Genomic DNA, 21,917 nt, shown 5'->3' with positions numbered 1-21,917 from the left:
GCTTGATAAAGGCGATCCTGATTGTCTCCAAGTCAGCTAAGATTTCATGGTTAAGCAGAAGAGCGAAAAAATCTGACTGACCTGGACTCAATTCACTGACAATTGAACTTCCAACTATGGGCTTATCTGAGAAGGGAGTACAAGCGATTACTATGTAGAAATAGATCGATTTGAAAAATGATCGTAATTGGCATCGATCGGTAAAGTCAAAGTTCGGTACATCTTTTTCCGTCTCTTCCACCGAGCGAACCAAAATTTGTCGAACCAACTCTTGAGGCTGATAAAGTATCTCAGCGACTTGATTAACTTTTAACTTGGAAAATAATTTCGCCAATTCCCAGATATATGATCCATTTTTTAATTCTCGTTGTAAATTTTCACGATTCTTTAGGTTGATTGGATTAAGTCCTTTTATGGATTTGTAGGGTTGAAATGATGAGCTGAATTTGGGAAATGTTTCCATTAGTTTGGAGTGATTAATAAATTGCATGGGGTTCACTGAGATAACCAAATCGGCCAATATTGTTTGATTTGGAATATCAAATGAGGTTAAAGTTGTGTAATCAAATTCATAGTAACGAGTAAAAATATATTTAATTTGGATGAAACTTCCAATGATACAAATTGTTTTAATACAATTGGTAAATGTAATCAGATTTTTCAATTTCATGATTTGTTTTTTTTTCCTCGGGTGGATAAGAAAAGTGATTTTCAATTCCCTTGATTGAAACTGTTATAAATTAATCTAAATTAGGAGAAATCAAATAAGATTAAAAATTTTGTGAGTCAATGAATGTAATTCACTGGGTATTGATTGAATATGTGATATTGTTAAATTGACTATGAGATGATTGATTGAAAATCACAAACATCTTATACTCTTCGTTGTAAAAAAATGATTGATTGGTCATTGATTTTCAGAATATAAAATAGAAATGATTTGTTTTTATTATTCATACAAACCTTTCAATAATTTGGATAACAATTAACTTGGTCGATTTAACTCATGGAATTGGTGAAGCTTTTGTTCCAATGTTTTGGTCAATTCTTTGCAGTCATTGAGCAAACCTGATTTGTGAAAATGGAAAAAAGGTAAAATTAATATTCCAAAATTAAGATTTCATCTAAATTATTAATATAAAAACGATAGGAAATTTATTCTTACAAACGATCTTGTTCCTGGCGAGTCTCACTTGGAAAATGTCAATGTCACTCCTTGGAAAACCTTCAGAATCAACCAGAGGTTCATTCATACCAACACCTTGCTAATATAAAATTAGAAAAATATTGCAAACAATTAAAATAATTAAATAAAAGAAACTCAATTGATTGAAATTTTTACCGTTTTCAGAACATCTTGAAAAACCAAAATCTCATCTTCAATGTCAGATCTTTTCTTCTGTAAATCCAACAATTCTTTCCGAATCTTATCACTTTCTTCCGACGACATGATTAGAGAAACAATAAGTTGATTCAAAAGAAAACAATTAAATAAATTCAATAAAAATTAGACTTTTAATTCAATTTAAAAAACAAAAACAGTTAATCAAAATTTTGAATTTTTTTTGTTATTGTTTACACGAAGCCAACGCCACCTAACCTTCAATAGATGGAACTAAATTTACAACCGGTAACTTTGAAAGTGAGTAAATAAATTAATCCAATTAATTGTTTGAGTATAAATAGAAAATTTAAAAATTGTAGAATTGCAATAATCAGTCTTGATTGGAGTGGAAATTTTGTAATATTGAGAGTGAAAATGTTTCTCAGTTTCCATTGATTTGATCAGGAGACTTTCAAATTAACTCGACTCCAACAATTGGTTAGTACACCTCGTAGATTCCAAATTGGTTCAACATTTTCGGGCTGATTGTTGTAGGATGAGTCGATTGCTTTAGCCACAACTTGGAAAGATTCATCTTTAGCCAGAGAGCCAACAGGTAGACGAGCCTTTGGTTCGAGAGAAAATATTTATAAAACAAAGAAGAAGGGAAAGGAAAATTAGAGAAACGAAAAGTTATTAGAAACAGAAACTCAAACGATTCAAATTTGAATCAAAAATGAATAAATATTATTAATATTTACCTTCCAAATAGTCCAAGAGTATGTTCGATTTAGTGGAGAATTTTCTTGCTCAAGATCAGCAGTTATCCAATTTTCCCACCATCAGGAGAAACATCAACTCGAACAACCTTCCGTCCACCTCCACTCCAAGCATAACCTTTAACGGTAATATAACCTTCCAGGTCGGGAGTAACTGTTGACCCATCGATTGGATCACAAATCGCTGATTGAATTGGCATCTCTTGAATGGAAGGTGATTCGTCAAAATTAACTGTATCCCAATCGACATTTGGTGAGAATCCTTTATAATCTTTTCGCTGCCAGTGACTATGACTTTCCTCATCGGAAAGAGTGATCTTATTTAACCATTTAACATTCCGAGCACCAGCAATTCCTGGAGCAATAAGACGAACAGGATAACCATGATCTCGAGGTATTTCAACGTCGTTCATTTCATAGGCCAAAATGAAATCATTCTTATCATTCAAAGCCTAAAAGGTACAAACAAACAAAGAGTATAAACAAAAAAAAATTAAATCTAAGAAGTGGACATTAGTTTACCACTCACAGTTTCCGCTGGAACTGAAGCACCATAAGAGGTTCCAGTAGCATCGGTATCAGCGCCGTCAAATTGGACATGTTTAATTCGAGCATCTTTAAGATCGGCACCAAGATAATCTAAAACATCAACCAATCTCGCCCCTGACCATTTAGCATTACTAATCGCTGCTCCTCCCCAAAATAAACCTCTGACCTCTTTTACTTTGGTCATTTCTGACCGCCGATTACCAGCACATTGAATAGTAGCATAAACGGTATATTTAGGGAATTTGTTTTTCAATTCATCAAGAGTTAATTTAAACTCTTTCTTCAATCCAAATCCTTCAATCTCCAATTCATACTCATCCGGTACAATATCAGGAACTGGAAGATGATTACGAATGTAGAAAATATCACTACGAGAGAGAGAGAGAGAGAGAGAGAGAGAGAGAGAGAGAGAAACAGAATCGAATAAAAAAATTACTCCCAAAGTGTCAATCACAATTAATATCTGGGTCATAATTACTTTGGTGTTATCCATGAGTCTGATAAAATATTCAACGGAGGCTCAGCATTGAAAGGCTTAGCCGAACGAACGGAAAAATAACCAGGCCTTTTAGGGTCATCTTGATATGGATCATTGGACTGGTCAACAGTGTCTTTGTTTACATCTTCTGGACATAAATTACCAATACGATGAGACTCTAACAATTTAAATACATCGGGATGTTTATGAACAGCATACAGATTCCAAAAAGGTTCAATATCTTGACCAGCACCTAAAAGTATTTTATCTCCACCAGGATGTTGTTCAACGAATCGGGTAATATCATAAACACCATTACGATAGATAATCCAAATGCCTTTATCTAGATTATTATGAAGATTAACTTCATCTTTGGTAAACTCTTTTAATCCATCAAGTCGATTACCAGCTTCAAACTCTTTACCAGGAATTTCATTAACCTTTGCTTTCAATTTATTCCGATGGACAATCAAACCAATTGTGGTAACACTTAATGAAGAAGCAATTAAAATCCTCTTAATTTGATTACGTTTTAATCCATATTGTTGATAACCATGTTGTTCACTATTATTATTATTATGACAATAAGATCGTCTTGATGTAAATCTAATCACTTGATTCACTCGACAAGAATCAACCAATATCTTGTTGGTAAGAAAAGGCCGTAGTAATTGGGAACAATTAACCATAATTTAACCAACGAAAAAATAGCAAAACAATTGGCGAAAGAAAAAAAATCAAACTTAAATAACTACAATTAAGAAATAAGATTTACAAATAGAAACAAAGATTAGAAAAAAGTGAAATTCTAAAAAAAGAAAATGAAAAAAAGAGAAAAATAAACAGAAAAGAATAGAAATTAAATTGTTGTTACTTCTTACCTACGGGTTCATGATTATCTTAAAGATTAATTAACTGAGTAAATGATTAAGATACAATTAAAAGAGATGATTAATTAATGTAAATTAAAAGCAGAACATGAAACAACCTTGGTAACCAACGGCTTCCATTTAGTAACTAAGGTGATCGATCAGCTGTTAACCGGTTAATTTTTATTTCTTTTTCATCATTTTCTGTTTTCTTTCATTTTAACAATTTAATTAATTTCCATTTTAATTGCTGTGATAGTAATTTAAATATTCCAAGGTTAAATTGTTACTTTAATAGTGAAATTAACTGTTGATTACCTTTTGTCTCTCTAATTGAGATGAGTGAACAATAATTCATAATCTTAATGTTGTTGTTTTTTCTTCAAGTTTTTCAATTAGATTAACAGTTAAATTAAGTGTTTACTGTAATTTATTGATTTGATTTGAGTCGAAATTGATTAACATGGTGTTAGTCATTTATAATTTATTCCAACAATTGATTTATCTATGGATTTCCACCAGATTTCAAAGGGAATCCACGAGACTTGGTAGTTAATCTCAAATGATTAACATCTAATTGTTAACAATGTAAATCATCAGTTGATAATCGTCATCATTTGGCTTAATGACAAGTTAATTTGTATCAATTGATTGGTTTTATCTGTTAAAATCACGATCAAACTAATGATTGTAATCATGCTTTTTTTTAAGAGAATCAAATATAAGGTAATTATTATATTGTTTACCATATTAATTAATCCCACCACTGGAAGATTATCTCATTAAGATTATCAAATTTTACCAAAACAAATCTTGATCATATTCATTGGGATAATAATTGTTTTCTTTTGTTTTTGTTTTCATCCAACAGAATATCAATTAATTGTTAACAATCAACAAATTCACTGGGATGCCCTTGATATTTATCTCGGGAATTAACCTAATCTTAATCATTACTGTTTAAATAATAACAAGGCCTGAATGATGACAAAAGGATAAGCATTGATTTCAAGATAATCAATTGATCGGAAAACAATAATCAAGATAATCTAATAGATGACGATCAACAATTAAAGAGGCCCAATAAATTATCCATATATATATAAAGTAGTACCAATCAATCATGGACCAAGCAGTTAATCAAAAACCACAATCACAACCACAATTAACATGGAACAACAATTAACTCTTAATTTTATGTTACCTTTTATTTACCTGTTAATCTTATCAAAAGTTTCACTCGTTATTAGTTATCCATCAATTAATCACCACCAACAACAGTCACCTGTTAATACTCATGCCATTTTAATTGCTGGTACTTCGGGTTGGATTAATTATCGACATCAGGCCAATATTGCTCATGGTTATCAAATCCTCCGATCTCATGGGATTCCGAAGGAAAATATTATCGTAATGTCGACTGATGATATCGCTCATAATGAGAAAAATCCTATTAAGGGTAAATTGTTCAATTCGCCGCATGGTAATGATGTTTATTCTGGATTGAAAATTGATTATTCTGGTAATCAAGTTACACCAATTAACTTTCTAAACATTTTAAATGGTTCATCATCACTTGAATTACCCAAAGTGTTAAAATCTAATTCAAATGATAATGTTTTCATTTATATCTCGTCTCTTGGTTCAACCGGATTAATTTCCTTCCCAAATGATATTTTAACATCTAAATCATTTAATGAAGCATTGATTAACTTGAAGATTAATCAAAAATTTTCCCACCTAACAGTTTACCTTGATACTGATTATTCAGGTTCAATGTTTGACTCAATGTTACCTGAAAATATTAGTGTTTACAGTTTATCATCAGCATCAGCTAATCAATTGAACGTTGCCTGTTATTGTAACAATCAGCTAATTCCTTCAACGTGTTTAGCTAATTCATTTTCATCTGCATGGTTATCATATTCAGGATCCAAATTTTCACTAAGCAATGTAACATTATCCCAACAATTTCAGGCCATTGTCCGATCCATTGGACACTCACAATCTAAACCATTAACTCCCCGGCAATATGGTGACCTTAGTTTGGTTCATCTTCCGATTGGACAATTTATGGGCTCCAATGAGAGTATAAAAGTTGAACAGTTATCAACAATCAGAGATCAATTATCAACAATTGATGTTCCCCTCGAAATGTTGAAAGTGACCTCAAAAGAAGAGTCATTATTGGAAATTATCAATTTACGAAGATCATTTGATCGAGCCTTTTACCGACTCATTGATGACCTTTGTTGGGCTGGTTATTGTTCAAATGTCACCCATATATTGTCCAGCTCAAGCCGATTGCTTAATCATGACATTTACCATTTAATTGTGACCAAATTTCACACCGATTGTTTGAATATCGCTCGAGGCTCTTATGCAATGGTTAAAATGTACGCATTTGCAAACATAATCAACGAATCAGAATCCAAATTATCCCAACAATTAGATAAATTTTTACCATCAATGTATCAAGCTTGTCGTCGACATATAATTAACCATAGATTTGAAAACATCATTTGATTACAATTAACAAATGACCTTAACCATTGTAGTTATTACATTTTTTTGCTTTCCAATTCCAAATCAACTTAAATTGTTAATAATTCATATTCTAATTGTTATAAAACTTTATTGAAAATTCATATTAAAAAACCACGAAATTGTATTATATAAAATATATCACAGCAATTAAGATTATCTATCATAATACAAACAATATCAAATACTTTTTGTAATTAACTGTCAACAATTAACTTAAAGGCATAATAAAGATTAAGGCAATTGTGATTTATAAATTATTATCTCAATTGGTTAACCAACAAATATGATCTTAATCACAATTTAAACTGGAGTTGAACGATAACTTTCCTGGGCACAATTGGTAATCTATTAATCAAATAGAAAAGTAATTAAGTATTGAAAATCAATTAGTAAACCAATTAATTAACTTACAGCAATATTTTCACCAATAATTTCCAATTTTCTTGATGGTGAACAATTAATTGTCTCAATAATTTCACCATTAAATTGAATATAAGCCTGTGTAAGAAAAGCCTCTGGAATTACAATTGCTCCTGATTTGAAACTCTCCTTGATATCATCTAAATCTAGAAGCAATTAGTAAATAATATTAACTAATTATGTTCAAGAAAATGTTAATCAACTAAACTAACCTGGTTCTTTGAATGGTATAACATCAGGATTACGATTTGATTCACAAGCGGATAATTTATTTTCCAGATCACAACAATTAAGCTGATAATCAACGACCATGGCAACATTAACAGAATCCTCACCATGAACATCATGATTAATATCATCAACGATTCCATCTCCACCCTGACAATTATTATCATCATTCTGATCATCATTAATATGATTATCAGATTGATCATTTTCAACATTAATCCTGAGACAAGAAAACCAACAAAAAAAAATCAAACAAAAATCAACAACAATTAGGAATCAAAAGAAATTGGATCAAATTAATCAGATTGTTAAAGAGGTTGACAATTAAACATTATCACAAATTGTTATCTAATATGTAAGTTAATTAACTTTTAAACATAATGTAATTTTCTCAGTCAATTATTATTATCATTTTCATCATCACAATTACAAATTATATTTAATGATATGATAATCATGATGCTGATTACCGGAAATTAATGATATTATATTTATAGATTAAATTTAATCATTTTGTTTTCTTTTTCCCTGATTATTTAATCAGTTAATCAGGATGGAAATTAACTAATCAATCTGATTGTAAACCTTAATTGTTGATGTAAATTCTGTCTTACCTTGAATCATTTTGTTTACTCTTTACTCTTGCTTCATGTTTCTTATTTAATTTCCATCGGATCAGAATAATTAAAAGGCACAGAATTGATAAGATTATCGAACAGGTAAAAATTAATATTAATGAAATTGTACCAAACATCGGACTGATTGGATCGGAATCTTTTAATTGAACTTCTGTTGAGAGGAAGAGGAAAAAAAAGTTCCATAAGATTCATTAGAACTTTCTTATTATTATCTCGAGAGAATTGAATATTTATCGTTTCTTTTACTATTATCATGAGAATTCTTATAATTTGATAGAACAAAAAATTATTATAACATCAACAATCAACTGAGAATTGGAAATTTGACGTTGATTAAGATTAGAACTGGTCAATTAATGTTGATTGTCCGATTCATTAATCAAAAGAATATTAAATTAGTTATTGTAACAATTAACTAATTACATAAAGAGAAGGTTCAATTTTTGAAACTTGTTCGAAATTTTCTGTTCTCTGTTTTTTCTTGGAATAAAATTATTCTTAAAGGTCGAGATTGTGATAATTACCTTTCACTCGAGGTACATGGAGATGAGATGAAGTTGATTTCGCTTTTCTCAATGGGATAATCAGGTCAGAACTTTTTCCAATTCTGTTAACAGCATAAGTGACCAATATGTAGGAAGCATTTGGCTCAAGTTTGGACAATTGGAAAACAGGTAAATTTGTTTCATTTGCTTTGTCCACTGGCTCTTGACCATCACTACCAAATAAACCAACCTCATCATCGCCATCATGGTTAAGATGATTATGGTGATTATTATTATCATATTCATAAGCTTCTAAGATGTAATAATCAACTGGAGGTGATGATTCATCTGGAATACAATCAATGGAAAGGTAAACTCCATGTTCCATAATGGAACAATATTTAGGCCTTGATGGTGGATCTAATATCATGGATAATGAGAAGATAAATAAAATGAGTGAGAGAGAAAATTCGATAAGATATTCGATGAGAACACAAAATTTTTCCGATTCTATGTCATAACTTTGATTCTCTTTCTTTTGGTATTAGCAAGATTATAGATTATTATTGTTATTATTTGATTGTTATTATTCAAAGATAAGGAGATTTCTTTATTCAGGATGATTAGTGATGGAAATGGAAAAGTTCAGGTTCGAAGACGAAGAAAATATCGAGTTATCTCTTTCTTATTTTTCAGATAGAACTTTTTTTCTTCCATGCTACAACATTTCTCCCTCTTATTTGTCTTGTAGCTGATTATTTCCTGGAGTGAATGTTATTGGAATATGAATTTTGAATTATAATCAACCTTTGGTGTTCATTCATGGTAATCATCAAAATGAGGTCTTCCTTACTCTCTCTTTCTTTCTTTTACCTCTTGCTGAGATTCTGTTGTTCTCAAATTTTATCTGAGTCTATTTACCACTGAACTTCCTTGAGTAATTATCTCTCACTCTCATGATCATTTTCTTCCTCGAACGATAAACACAGAGAAAACTGAAATTTCTGAACTGAATCTTTTACGATCCAATTTTTTTCTCCAAAATCTGTTGACAGAATTTCCTAAAAACTCATTCATACAGAATTAAAAGGCAAACAGAATAAAAAAATCATCATGTAACCACCAAATTATCACCTTGTTTCCCTTTTAAACCTTCACCTTTCAGTAAATCGGTTCGCATCTGATTTTCTGACGAAAAGATGAAATCTAAATCCATTCTCTAGAACTTGACAGAATCATAATACAATATATGTTTCACATTCATGGGAAATTGAGAAGGATGAAATTGAGAGTGAGAAAATCGGAGAGGAAATGTTGAAACTATTCATGAGAATTGAAAACGATTCAATGTATTAGATAATTCTGATTTCTATTGTAATTTAACCATTTCTTTTTTCATGATGATGCTTATGAACCAAAAGATTTTGATGTTTCTTCTGTTATTGTGACCCAATAGTGGACAAATAATTCTGACTCTGAATACATGAAACAAATAAACCAAACAAAAACAACAATCTCAAGATGAGTAAGCAAATAATTCAAAGGAGATGAAATAAGAAAATGAAAAGAGAGAGAGATAGAGAGAGAAAAGATTCTGAATTGATCAGCACCATGAAGATGAAAAGATAAGATTTATAACCGAATCTCTTTGACAGTCAATGTCAACTATCTCAAGTTTATCTTCATCATGTTGATTATCATCAAGACGATAAAGATGATGAAAGAAAACAAAAGGTAACAAATAAAATTAATCATGTTAACTGTTAATCTTTATGATAAAAATGATCAGCTAATTGGAATGAAATATTCACCAAGATGAATAACCCAATTTGAATGCTGAATAAATATCATGATGAAACTGAACAAAGTATCACAATCGTCATCATGGATTAGGTGAAAAGTTAAATGATAAATGAATATGAATGATTATCTGATAATGAAACTTGAATCTATCATGTTAATGATTCTGATTCTTTTATCATGTTATATTCATAATCAAACCAATATAATCGATCAACTTTAATCAACTTTATTGTTGATAATGTTTTTTTTACTTATACAATAGTCTAATGATATTAGTAAATAATGATAATAGTTTTATTATTCAAAAGGATAATCTGAATGAGAAAATCATTGAAAGAATTTTTTTCCACCACTCACTTTACATGGGGAATCGATGGACTGAAATCATGATGAACCAAGAAGAAGAAGAAAAAAGTTTCTTTTTCAATATGAACAACAATCAGAATCGATTTGATTCTTTTGATTCTGATTCCTAAATCATCATGAATTTATCTTCATCTTTTTATACATATAAATATATATATTCTCTCTCTCATATAATCCATTGTTCACCTGAATATCATCTATTGAAATTGAAGAAATTCCCATGATAAATACTCACATACTCTTATTTACATGTTTCTTTCATGGAAGAAGACAAAAAGTTCTGATAGATTCAGAGGATTGATACATTTTCCCTTTCTAATCAGATGAATAGAAAAAGTTTTTCCTTTGAAAATTTCAATTCTAAATTCATGTAATACTATCATAAATGTAATCTTATCGACCATCATGAAGTAAACGTTAATATCTATCAATTCATTGAAATTGAAGAGATTCATATATACATGATTGATTAGTTTCATCATTATTTGATGATCAATTAGATTTAATTGTTTTTTTTGCTTCTAACTTTCTATTTAATTGTTTACCTTGAGGTTCAATTGTATACGAACAGGGTTCCAATGTGATTCCTATGGTGTTTTCAGCTTTACATGAGTAAACAGCAAAGTCACTTGTTGATTCAACATTAACCTTTAATACACTTTTAATTAGATTACTGGATGAGATTGTACTGATAATTGTTTCGGTGCCAGTGGGGATTTTGGGAATGACGGTGGTTGATATTGGTGCTAACGATTGGACAATTGTTGGTAACGTTGTTTGGTATTGGGTTGTTGATTGTTTTAGGGTTGAATCAACTGTTTCGTTGTAATTTTTGGTCCAGGTAAAGGTCACTTCATTTGGATTGGCAATTATTTCACAGGTAATATCAATTAGTTCACCAATTGAGGCGGGATAATTAACTCGTTGATTGTCCTTACAAATGGGAGAATCTGAAAAGTTAATGAGAGATAAAGAGAGAGAGAGATGATGATGATGAACAGACCATGATGATAATACTTATGGTGTGTAAAAATAAAAACAAAACAAAAAGATAGTCAATTTAAACACTTGAAGTAATTAAGGTTAATTAACTTTGGGAATTTAAATGAACAATACAATTGGACATTCACAATGTTATTATATAAATAAGATGATAATGATTATTGTCACGAATCACAATTGGTTAAAACAATTAAAATGAAGACTATATTGTTTCTGATCTAATCAGTAGTTTACAAGAAAATCGCATTCGAAGTTGAAATCTTAGGTCCATATCCTTTTCAGCAACGATAAACTTTCTGAGCATAAAATTTTTTTCTAAAAAACAACTTTTTATGTTCTTGAGAGAACTTTCTTTGCAGAATTTTATTTGTTTATGAAAATCCCTGGCTTGAGTTCTGGAATATGAGATAAATCGATAAGTTCTGAGTGTTTTAGAGAAAAAAACATAAACTATGAATTCTTGACTCTTTACAAAAGAATCGTTTTTTGATTGTATGTTTGTCCTTACATTTGATATCAAGTTTAAGTTCATATTGTAGACCTGAACCAGGAATACGTTTATTGACAGCTCGACAGATTAAGACTGATCCATCCATTGACCTTGAATTGGTCAGTTCTAAGGTGCTACTTGAATAGTTACCATCTTCAGAATAACTTTCTCTGGAAAGAGATAGAGAGAGATAGAGGTAAACAAAAAACGAGAAAATTTTAAGAATATGAAATAGTTTTTATCTTATATTTTTCGCCACCATATTCTGATTACCTTGAGTAGGCAAGAGTTCTGTTATTCAAATACCATGAGATAATTGGTGGAGGTCTTGAGCCATGGGTAGTACAGGTAAACTTAGATTTAAGGCCAACTACATGAGTTGATTGAAGGCTGGTGATCATTACTGATAACGGTTTTACTGAGAGAGAGAGAGAGAGAAATGATTCCAGGTAAAAACGATGAAAATACAATCAAGATAATTAGAGAGAAAGAGTGAAGGAGATGATGATCATGGATGGTGATGGTAAAGAAAAAGAGATAGAAAAAACCATGTAACCAGAATTTTCGAGAAAGTAAAAGTTGATACGTAAATTAATCCATTGAGATGATGGTGATGAGAAGATAAAATCATGAAGGTGGAAGATGATGTTAAGATGTTAGGTATAGAGAGAAGAAGGTAAATAAAAACAATCAAGAAGAAGATGAAGCAATTAATAAAAGTGGGTGAAGTGGGTGGAGGATAAAATGATGATAATGGTGATGGTGGGTAGTGGAGGATAAGGTGATGAAGAAAACAGAAAAAAGAAGAAGAAACAATGAGAAAATTAGTAGAAAGAATTAACTGAACACAGTAATTAGTAAATTTGATTAAGATTATTTTTAGCTTCGAATATGTGAAACTTGATTTTCGATTAGAACTTCTCTCTCTCTCTCTCTCTCTCTCTCTCTCTCTCTCTCTCTCTCTCTATTGTTTTCTCTTCTTTTATCTTCGATCTATTCTGATCTAAGACCTTTGATTAACCTCCTTATCCTCCTACTTTTGTCAAGATTAAGATTAATTAACTCGTTAACCTTTCATTAAATCACTTTGCTTAATCTTATCAACCTAATTAATATCATCAATTTATCAATTCCATGTAATAATAGTTTATACTGATGTTGATTAAGAACAACAATTAATAGATAACGATCAAAGGATAATGATTGCTATCATTTTGAAAGGAAATGATTAACAATTATAACCTTAATCAATTAGATTGTAATTAAAGTTCAACCAATCATCAAAAGTTGTTATCATGTTTTGATTGAATATTTTGTTTAGCAAAAACTTTTATCATCCCAATCAATCAAATGGCTTTTAAATTGTTACAATAATGATGGTAATTAAGTAGCAAGTTTCACTTTAATTGCTAATCAAATTGTTGATGATGATATTTAATTGCTGTTGGAAAAAAATCTATCTACTTATCAATGAAATTAGATTAACTGGAAATGATTGAGGAGGGAAAAAAAGTTCATTTGGAATTTTGTTTTCAACTCAATCTAATCTCCTTTATTATCATGTCTTTCCCTGTTCAATTCAGAACTTTTTTTGCTCATTTTTACAATGGGAATGGTAAATTCTGTTGATATTATTCAGTCTTTCTCTCTCATCTACACAAGAGGAATAGTTTTTTTTCTTCTTCATGAGAGAGAATAGTTTGTTCGTATCAACTGATTTCCATCAGAATTTTTGTCAACACTCATTAAACTTATCCCAACTTTCCAATGCTGAGTTTCCATGTGAATAAACTGCTTAATAGACGGGGAGAAATTAACCTTAATCATCATGAGTCTTTTCTAGGATTCATCATCACCGTCATGCTGAGATTTCACCAACAGAATTACCTTGAAAAAAACTTTGCCAAAAATACACAGAAAAGTTTGAGGTCAATAGCAAAAGTTATCCCATGAAAAGGGGAGAGGAAAAATTCACTCAATGGGTAATTAAAAGCGAAGAAAAAAAAACTCTTCTGAACTGAATAAACCTCTAAAATCATAACAAAAGTGATAATCATTAGCACCATTAACATAACTCACTCTCCGCGTTATAATCATCATCATCTGAATGTAATCACTGAACTTATTGTTTGCCTCATTGTTGTTGAAGGAAATTTTTTTTTGCTCCATGGAAAGGTTATCATGGAAGGTGTAGAAAAATATGAAAAAAGAAAATAACATCTAACGTAATAGAACTCAAAGTTATTCATGATTATGATACACCGACATCCATTCAAATTATACACATCAGCTTAAAACTGTGTCTCATTATCATGCTGAGTTATTATTCATCATCATGAAGGTTATGTAATAAAGTTTTCCACCTCTTAAACTTACCCGCCGAGAGTAAAATATATATAAAGGTGAGAACAATGAATATTTGTTACAAGAAAATAGAAATTTTCTCAGATTATCTTATTATCAACTTCATTTCTGATATTACATGATAATAATCAGAACAATTAAATGTAAATAAACAAGGAAAAGAAATTGAATCATGAATAGTTTAAGAGCTTAAGTAGCAAAAGAATTAAATTTGATTATTATTATTATTAATTCATTTCTATTATGAACCACCGGTGGGTTATTGTCATGATCAGTGAGTTAAAGAGATGATATAAAACGTGATGAGAATCTGATGATTAAGGAGAAATGAGAACGAATAGAAACAAAAAAAATCGAAAAAGTTTCATAATCGACAATTCGACAAAACTTTAATTTCTACCGGTGAATTTCAACTCCCTGTAGAAGTTCATTAAGAACTTTTAAATTCAACCAATGAGCAGTTTTTCTAATTGAATAATTGAATTATCTCACATATCACTGAGTGAGCATCTCAAGAATGGTAGGTCCTAGAATAAAATTTCAAACGCCATTGAAAGCATCGATCAAATATAAATCGTGAATTCAGAATTCGAAGTTCAAGTGCAAGTTCATTTAAAGGTAATCAGATTTTCTATGAGAAATTTATAATGAAAGTTAGAGCAATTCGTTGATTTCAATGTTAGATCTCAATAACCTTACTTCAGATAATGATGAGCTTAGATATATGAGATAATAGGTCAAAAATTTGAGTCAAAAGTCAACCGTTCGCTTTGTCAGGCCACTCGATTTCTCGAGAACCGTGCGTCCTAGAAAAAGCCGAACATTTTGGACTCATCAAATTTACTTTCTTAAAATGTATAGAAACGTGGGTCCAGAACTTAAGGTTCGTGAGATGCTCACTCATTTTCGGTCACCCGATAGAACAATTCTTAATCAGTTAATTTGGTAACAATTAAGTTCGTAAAGGAAAAAAAGTACAACGGAAAACTCAAAGTCAACGAAAAGAGACTCAGAGAGAGAGAGAGAGAGAGAGAGAGAGAGAGAGAGAGAGAGAGAGAGAGAGAGAGAGAGAGAGAGAGAGAGAGAGAGAGAGAGAGAGAGAGAGAGATCCAATTGTTTAAAATTGATTTGGAATTTGAGGAAATGAATTAAACATATCAATGAACAGTAAACATTTAGGTAAACATGATACTGAACAAGAAGTAGGAGGAATAACCCAATCAACAGGGTGGACGATAAAGTAAACAATTGGTTGTCCAGTTTGTTTGTTTGACCAGAAATGTTCAACAGTGAAAAAAAGACATCATCATGTTATCATGATATCTAACATGATATTACAATGAAAATCCTTGAAAATTGATTGAATCTTAGACATTTTAACTTTAACCATGTTCCTCTTATCAGCTTTATCTTACTTCCCAGTAACTTGAGTTCCGGGTTTCCCATGAAACCACCAGAGAATCGCCTGTTGTTTAATCACCAAATAAAATAAATCCACATCCACAACCTTTTCATTATCAATACTCTATCTTAATCTTATCCCTTATTTATATATATTTTTTTTACCTTCACCAACATGATAACCTATTGATATCCTGATGAAACATATTCAGTTGGTTCAATATATTAGGATGATATTAATATAATAGCAAAGAAAATGAATCTCCCATGGGAAGTATAAAAGTCAATGAGAATCAACAATTTACCTTGATGATGATAATATAAATATCGTTACAATAACAGCAATAATAATGTACAACAAGTTTTACCTTTTTTCCTTTGTAATAATAATCAAAATCAACAACAAGATTAACAATAAATTCTGGTCAATTATCTGTTCGCTAATCTTATTATTATATCAACCTTGATATACCTTATTATTATTACGAGAACATTTTCTTTAGCAATTCTTTGTCACCCTGTAACTTGTATTTAATATCGTAATATAATAATAACGATAATCTAATAACAGTCAACAAACAAAATGACAGAGAGAGAGAGAGAGAGAGAGAGAGAGAGAGAGAGAGAGAGAGAGAGACTAAAAAGATTCAATATTTTCAATATCTACAACCATGATCATGATGATTACGTTATTGTTATTAGATAATAAAACAATTATTTATATTTATATTAATATGTGTATTTGATTATGTTATTAATTTAACATTATTAAAGGTAAATATTTGTATGATGATGACGATAATCATGGTTGAGTTGAATGAAGTAAAAGTTTGTTAACTTTTGATAATACTTACAATTAACTTCAAGGGAAACTGAGCTCATTGATGATCCATAGGCTTCATGGTGAGATTTACATGTAATATCTTGAAATAAATGATTTCGTTGTAAATTGTTAATAATTAAAGTATTTTCAACGATAGTTAATGATGAGGATGATGATGAATCCGTTGAATTAAATGAATCGTCAATAATTTTATCATCTTGATACCAAATTAAACTTGGTGTTGGTTTACCTTTTTTTTGGAAGATTATTGAAAAAAATGGTTAAGAGTTAATTAGTTTTTAGTTTTTAATTGTTGTCGTAATACTATTAAAGTTTAATTGTTATTATAATACATAAGAGTATTATCATTTCATTCAATTTAAATTACAGTTTTGAGCAAAAATGTTTGCCTCTAAATTGATGTAAAGGTTAATGGGTTTATATGGGTTGAGGATGGTGTTGGACTGTCACAAAAGCGGAAAAGGAAGTAGATAATCTTGTTAGATCACAATTGGATTATCAGTTATCATCAATTGATATTTATCACACATCAATTGGTGAAGTTATCTTGATTTAAGGCAATTAAGGTTGACAGAATTGATTGGTAATCAAACATGACAATCAGGGATAAATCATAGTTAGATTAGTTTAATCCATGGGTGAATAAGTGATAGAGGGTGAGAAAAATTCTGGGAGATTCAATTGGATGGTAAAGTTCATGGTGAGACCAATCAGATGAGCTAACGAAGTGACAGGTATGGAATTAAAGATGATTCAGAACTGAGAGAGAAAGTGGAAAATATTTTCTTGCGAACTGAATTATTATTATTATCCATGATTCAGGGAAAAATACAGTGAATATCATGTGCAAAGGAAAAGAGAAAAAAAAGAAATTCTTTCTTTATTTTTTTTCGTTTTCTCTCTCCTTCTTTAACCTTCACCACTTTTATTTCTCGCTCTTTAGCCGTTATTCCTGACTCTGAACTTATCATGAAACATAAAGTGAACATTTAATATCAACTATTTCCTCTAGAGTCTCTATGAAATAGCCATCATCTTCAGCATTTTCATTTTCCTCTCTCTCAGCATCCTCAACATCCTCATCATTTTCATCTGTACACAAACAAAATGGACATGATGATGATGATGATGATCATCATCATCTTACGATTTTATGGTTCAATCGGTTCAAAAGAGAGAAAAAAAATTCTGAGCTATCGATGATGAGTAAGAATATAATGCCAAAAGATATAATGATGATGATAATGATGAAAACGATTCTCAGACTATTACTATTAATACAATATTTTTTACTCCAGTTTATTAAATGTGTGGTCAAGGGATTTCTATTAGTTTATCAATACTAAGATAACAATACTGGACACAAATACACATTGACCCAACAGAAAACATTCATAATCATCATCTTTCATCATTCTAAAGCTTATCATCATCCAATTGATTCAATAGTAATCAAGAAAAGTTAATTTTTCTTTTTAATACAAAAAGTTGAACCAGAAGAAGAAAAAATAACTGACCAAGCGACAGTAATGGTCAAACATTGAGTTCCAATCGAAAGCTTTTTCATCAGATCAATTTCATTCAATTAGAACCAAAGGAAAAGTTGATATGGACAAAACAATCAATTGGTTAGCAATAAATTTCTTTGGTGAAAATCGAGATACGAATATTATTTTTTTTGTAGAATCCAAGCTCGGAATCGAATATCGATAATTTCGAAAAGTTCTTGATAGATTTCTAATTGTCTAGGAAAAATACATTGTGTAAAAGTCGCAAAAACTTGTTGATCTAATTCATTCAATTAAGAATAGTTTCTATTAATTATGATTGCTTATTCACCGATAAGTTTGAACACCATGAAGATGAATCAATTTGCTTGGGTGAACTTTTCTCATGGTAACTAAACATCCTTTCCGAGAATAGCATAATACTTGTTACATAACTTAAATGCTAATATAAGTTAACATGAACTGAGGAGATAAAAATTAATATCAATTGGAAGATGATGATAATGAAAGGTAGAGAATAATTAAAGAATCTGTTTTAATCGTTGGAGCGAAATCTAATTTACATGGTGAGAATTTGAGATTTCATTTCAAGAGAAAATATAATATAATATTACCATGTTATTCTTAACATTTCCTTTCCTCTTCACACTTATTCCATTCCATGTTCACTATTATTTTCTTTTGTTTATTCTGTGGGTTCTTATCGATTATTTCGAGGTCAAAGAGCATGAAACTTTTTTTTTCTTCTTCTTCCTTCTCGTTCTTTATTCTTATTCCATTTCAATCAAGGTAAGAATATAAATATTTACTCAGACAACGAGTAGTAAGATGATAGGAAAGGATGATGATAAACATGATAATAATATTGAAGAATATGCTGATTGGTTCAGAACTCGATATTTCGAAACACTTGCATCATCATCATCATCATCGATAATGTAAATCGATTACAAGACAAAGTTACGAATGGAAAACTTTTCGTCTTCTTTTTTATCCAATTTTCGAAAAAAAAACTTTCTTTCTTTTCTCTTTAGTTTCGATCTCCCTCTTCCTCTCTCTCTCTCGAAACCAATCATTTAACTTTTAACAATTACAATAAAATGAAAACTTTCATGATATTTCAATTGTCATGAACATGATTTAACCAATTAATTATCCATCAAGTAAATGAACAAGATGATTACAAAGAAAAGTTTAATTGTAATTGAAAAAGTTTGTCGATCGTGACTTTCAACTTTACAAAAATTAACTATCGGTTAATTTAACAATAACAATCAATTTTTTAGATGAGAACCAAAAAAACAATTGTAACATTTATATAATCAACTTTTTGGTAAATTAGTAAATTGTTGGCACGCTAATACAATTTAAATTGAAACCTTTTCCAACAATCAACTATCATTTATTCACTGTAAATTGTTAATCATTAATTTAGTTAAAATAGATTAACTTGTTTTTCTTACTATCAATTTGATGCAGGTGAATATTAAGTTATTATTTATATTGCATGATGATGATGATTATCTAATACATGGTGAATTCCTATGAATCAGAACTTTTCTTTTTTCTTCTCAATTTTTCTATTTCTTCTTTTTCTTATTCTTTTAACATGAAACCCATCATGTTGATGATAAATCTTATCATCTGAACTTTATCCACGCCATTTAATCAATACCCTTTAGAAGTAAATATTTTACATGGAGAGATACAAGTAAATTTTCTCTCTCTCTCTCTCTCTCTCACTGTTTCATGATGAAACGTGATGGATTATATTTGTATCTTCTAAATGATTATCTCAAATATATAATCTGATGATTCTGAATTCAACACCGGTGGGTAAATGATTTCATCGAAGAGGGAACTATTATAACTGAATAAACATAAATATAAATGGAAATCCGGAATCGATCAGAGATTCTCTTTCTTTTTCTCTTTCTTTCTGACTCAATCGCTTGAAGAAAAATGTCACCGGTGAAAATTTCACAATTTCCCTGTTAATAGATTATGGGAGTGGGTGAGAAAAGTTTCCCACTTTATTCAAACTTTTTCTTATCCTATGATTATTGTTAATTTCTATTCAACATAAACTATTTGATATAAGGTAAAGTGATATTGAGCAATTAAATGAGTAGGAAGGCAAGATGTAGACAATTACAACTGTTTATAAGGAGAAGGACATTCAAACTATTAACTTTGGAGGGTGGAAAAAGTTCACTATCAAGGTGGAAAAGGATGTAAATAAGGAAAATGCAAGACAAGGAATAGTAATAAATGTAACCACCATCATCCCTTTTATGTATAAGTGATGGAGGAAGAGGAAAAGGAAAGGATTAGGCAAATATGCTGATGATAATGATAATACTCCTGATGTTTTCTTTGAGTTTGTCTATTTTTTCTGGCTGTTGATTGATTTAAATCTGATTAGTTTGTTAGTATACTTAATTGGATGCTCAGGTTAAGGATAAGTGGGAGTTGAAACCAGAACTTACCTCCGAAAGCAAAACATTTTATCAATGCAGTTTCACCTTGGTTAAAGGGTCCAGCAAACTTACGGAAAGGTATTCCATTTACATTGGTTATAGTCAATTTGCTTGGAGGTACTGTAAATTGTGGGTATTTATAGTTGGCGGTGGGAGAAGAAGAAAAAAGGAACAAAATTAGAAGATTTTCTCATGAAGAGTGGGGTGGGAAATACATTAGACTAGAAGTTTATGCATATAAATGATCATGAAATTGTTCACTTGGTTTTTGAGGTGGAGATTTAAGATGAGATGTTCAGATTGAGTTCACTTTTCATTCACTTAGAATAAAAAGTTTTTCTTTCCTTATCCTTTTCTCCTTTGATTTATGTATATTAATACATGAATCTATTTTTCTTCTTCATAGTTAGGTCCAGTGAAAGAAAATTGTCAACAGTAGAGTTTTGACAGACTGGACAAATTACTTTCTACTTCTGTATTGAATGGTCAATATTATTTTATTGGTGAACATTGAGATTGAAAAAAATATCATTCAATTTTGTCAACCGTAAAGGTCAGTTACTCATGATGATTTTTGAGATTTTTTTCTCATTCTTTTTTTCTGTCGTCGTCTACTCTTCATCAATTCATCACAAGAGTTGATAATATTAACTTTCACAGGGAGGAAGAGTGATGACAATGAAAAGTTACATTCTAAATGAAATAAGAGAGAGAGAGAGAGAGTGTCGGTTTCATGGTCACTATGAATATTGACCATGAACAATACTCATTTTCTGGTGGTCAAAGAAATTCAAACTTGAGATGAGGAGGAAAAGCATTTTTTTATATTCTCCTCCTTTCAAGTTATAACAGTTTACTTTATATTAGCATAAAGATGCGGAAAGAAAGATGAGAATAAAGATGAAGAGGGAAGGAGGAAATTCCAACAGATAGTTTCAGAAAAGTATCATGAAGAAGAAGCAAAAAAGAATAGAATTGCAAATGAAGAAAAAAAATGCTTTGATTAATATCTTTTCCTTTTTTTTCTTCCACTGGACAACAGCAGAGAAGTGAAATATTATCTGTAAAAGGTTAAAGCTTTTTCTCGTCTGGTCAGTTAGTTAGAGAGGATTCAGGATGAGGATGGAAGTTGCAAATTCATCCATATGAATTGAGTGTTGTTGTTGTTGTTGTTCATGGTGAGGATTTCATGATGATTTGAAAAAGAGAAAGAAATAGAAATGAAAAGGAAAATGTTGAAAGAAGGAGGAAAATGAATGAAAAAGAGAACCTTTTTTTCATCTACTTCCACCTTCCAATGGTAATATCATTTAATCTAGTGTATTTAATATCTAGTGAGAGT

At 30.3% G+C, this 21,917-nt stretch overlaps 3 protein-coding genes across 3 annotated transcripts in view; 1 reads left to right on the top strand and 2 right to left on the bottom strand.

The window, feature by feature from the left end:
• Positions 1-1,496: 1,496 nt before the first annotated feature.
• On the bottom strand, positions 1,497-3,977 carry LOC128389036 (sulfite oxidase-like). Its single transcript, XM_053348544.1, is given in 5 exon segments — positions 1,497-1,950; positions 2,086-2,156; positions 2,159-2,555; positions 2,633-3,020; positions 3,131-3,977. Coding segments are annotated over 5 exon segments (1,710 nt in total). The 5' UTR covers positions 3,820-3,977; the 3' UTR covers positions 1,497-1,785.
• Positions 3,978-4,218: 241 nt separating this feature from the next.
• Positions 4,219-6,682, top strand: LOC128389037 (hemoglobinase-like). The gene is made up of 2 exons (XM_053348545.1): positions 4,219-4,725; positions 4,871-6,682. Exon 2 carries the CDS (start codon positions 5,170-5,172, stop codon positions 6,523-6,525), a length of 1,356 nt encoding a protein of 451 aa, XP_053204520.1. The 5' UTR covers positions 4,219-4,725; positions 4,871-5,169; the 3' UTR covers positions 6,526-6,682.
• A 69-nt stretch (positions 6,683-6,751) lies between these two features.
• Positions 6,752-21,917, bottom strand: part of LOC128389034 (uncharacterized) — a 61,404-nt gene continuing 46,238 nt past the window's right edge. The window contains exons 3-12 of the mRNA XM_053348542.1: positions 20,585-20,695; positions 16,598-16,816; positions 12,252-12,396; positions 11,997-12,148; positions 11,032-11,436; positions 8,357-8,737; positions 7,809-7,983; positions 7,179-7,414; positions 6,958-7,112; positions 6,752-6,891 (exon numbers count right to left, since the gene is read on the bottom strand). Of these exons, the coding sequence (XP_053204517.1) occupies positions 6,847-6,891; positions 6,958-7,112; positions 7,179-7,414; positions 7,809-7,983; positions 8,357-8,737; positions 11,032-11,436; positions 11,997-12,148; positions 12,252-12,396; positions 16,598-16,816; positions 20,585-20,695 (2,024 nt within the window). The 3' untranslated portion in view covers positions 6,752-6,846. The remainder of the gene's footprint in view (positions 6,892-6,957; positions 7,113-7,178; positions 7,415-7,808; positions 7,984-8,356; positions 8,738-11,031; positions 11,437-11,996; positions 12,149-12,251; positions 12,397-16,597; positions 16,817-20,584; positions 20,696-21,917) is intronic.

The sequence above is a fragment of the Panonychus citri genome, unplaced genomic scaffold (genome assembly GCF_014898815.1).
Source record: "Panonychus citri isolate SS breed McGregor unplaced genomic scaffold, ASM1489881v1 Contig00104, whole genome shotgun sequence".
Taxonomy (NCBI): Eukaryota; Metazoa; Arthropoda; class Arachnida; order Trombidiformes; family Tetranychidae; genus Panonychus; species Panonychus citri.
This window is presented reverse-complemented; position numbering and strand designations above follow the sequence as displayed.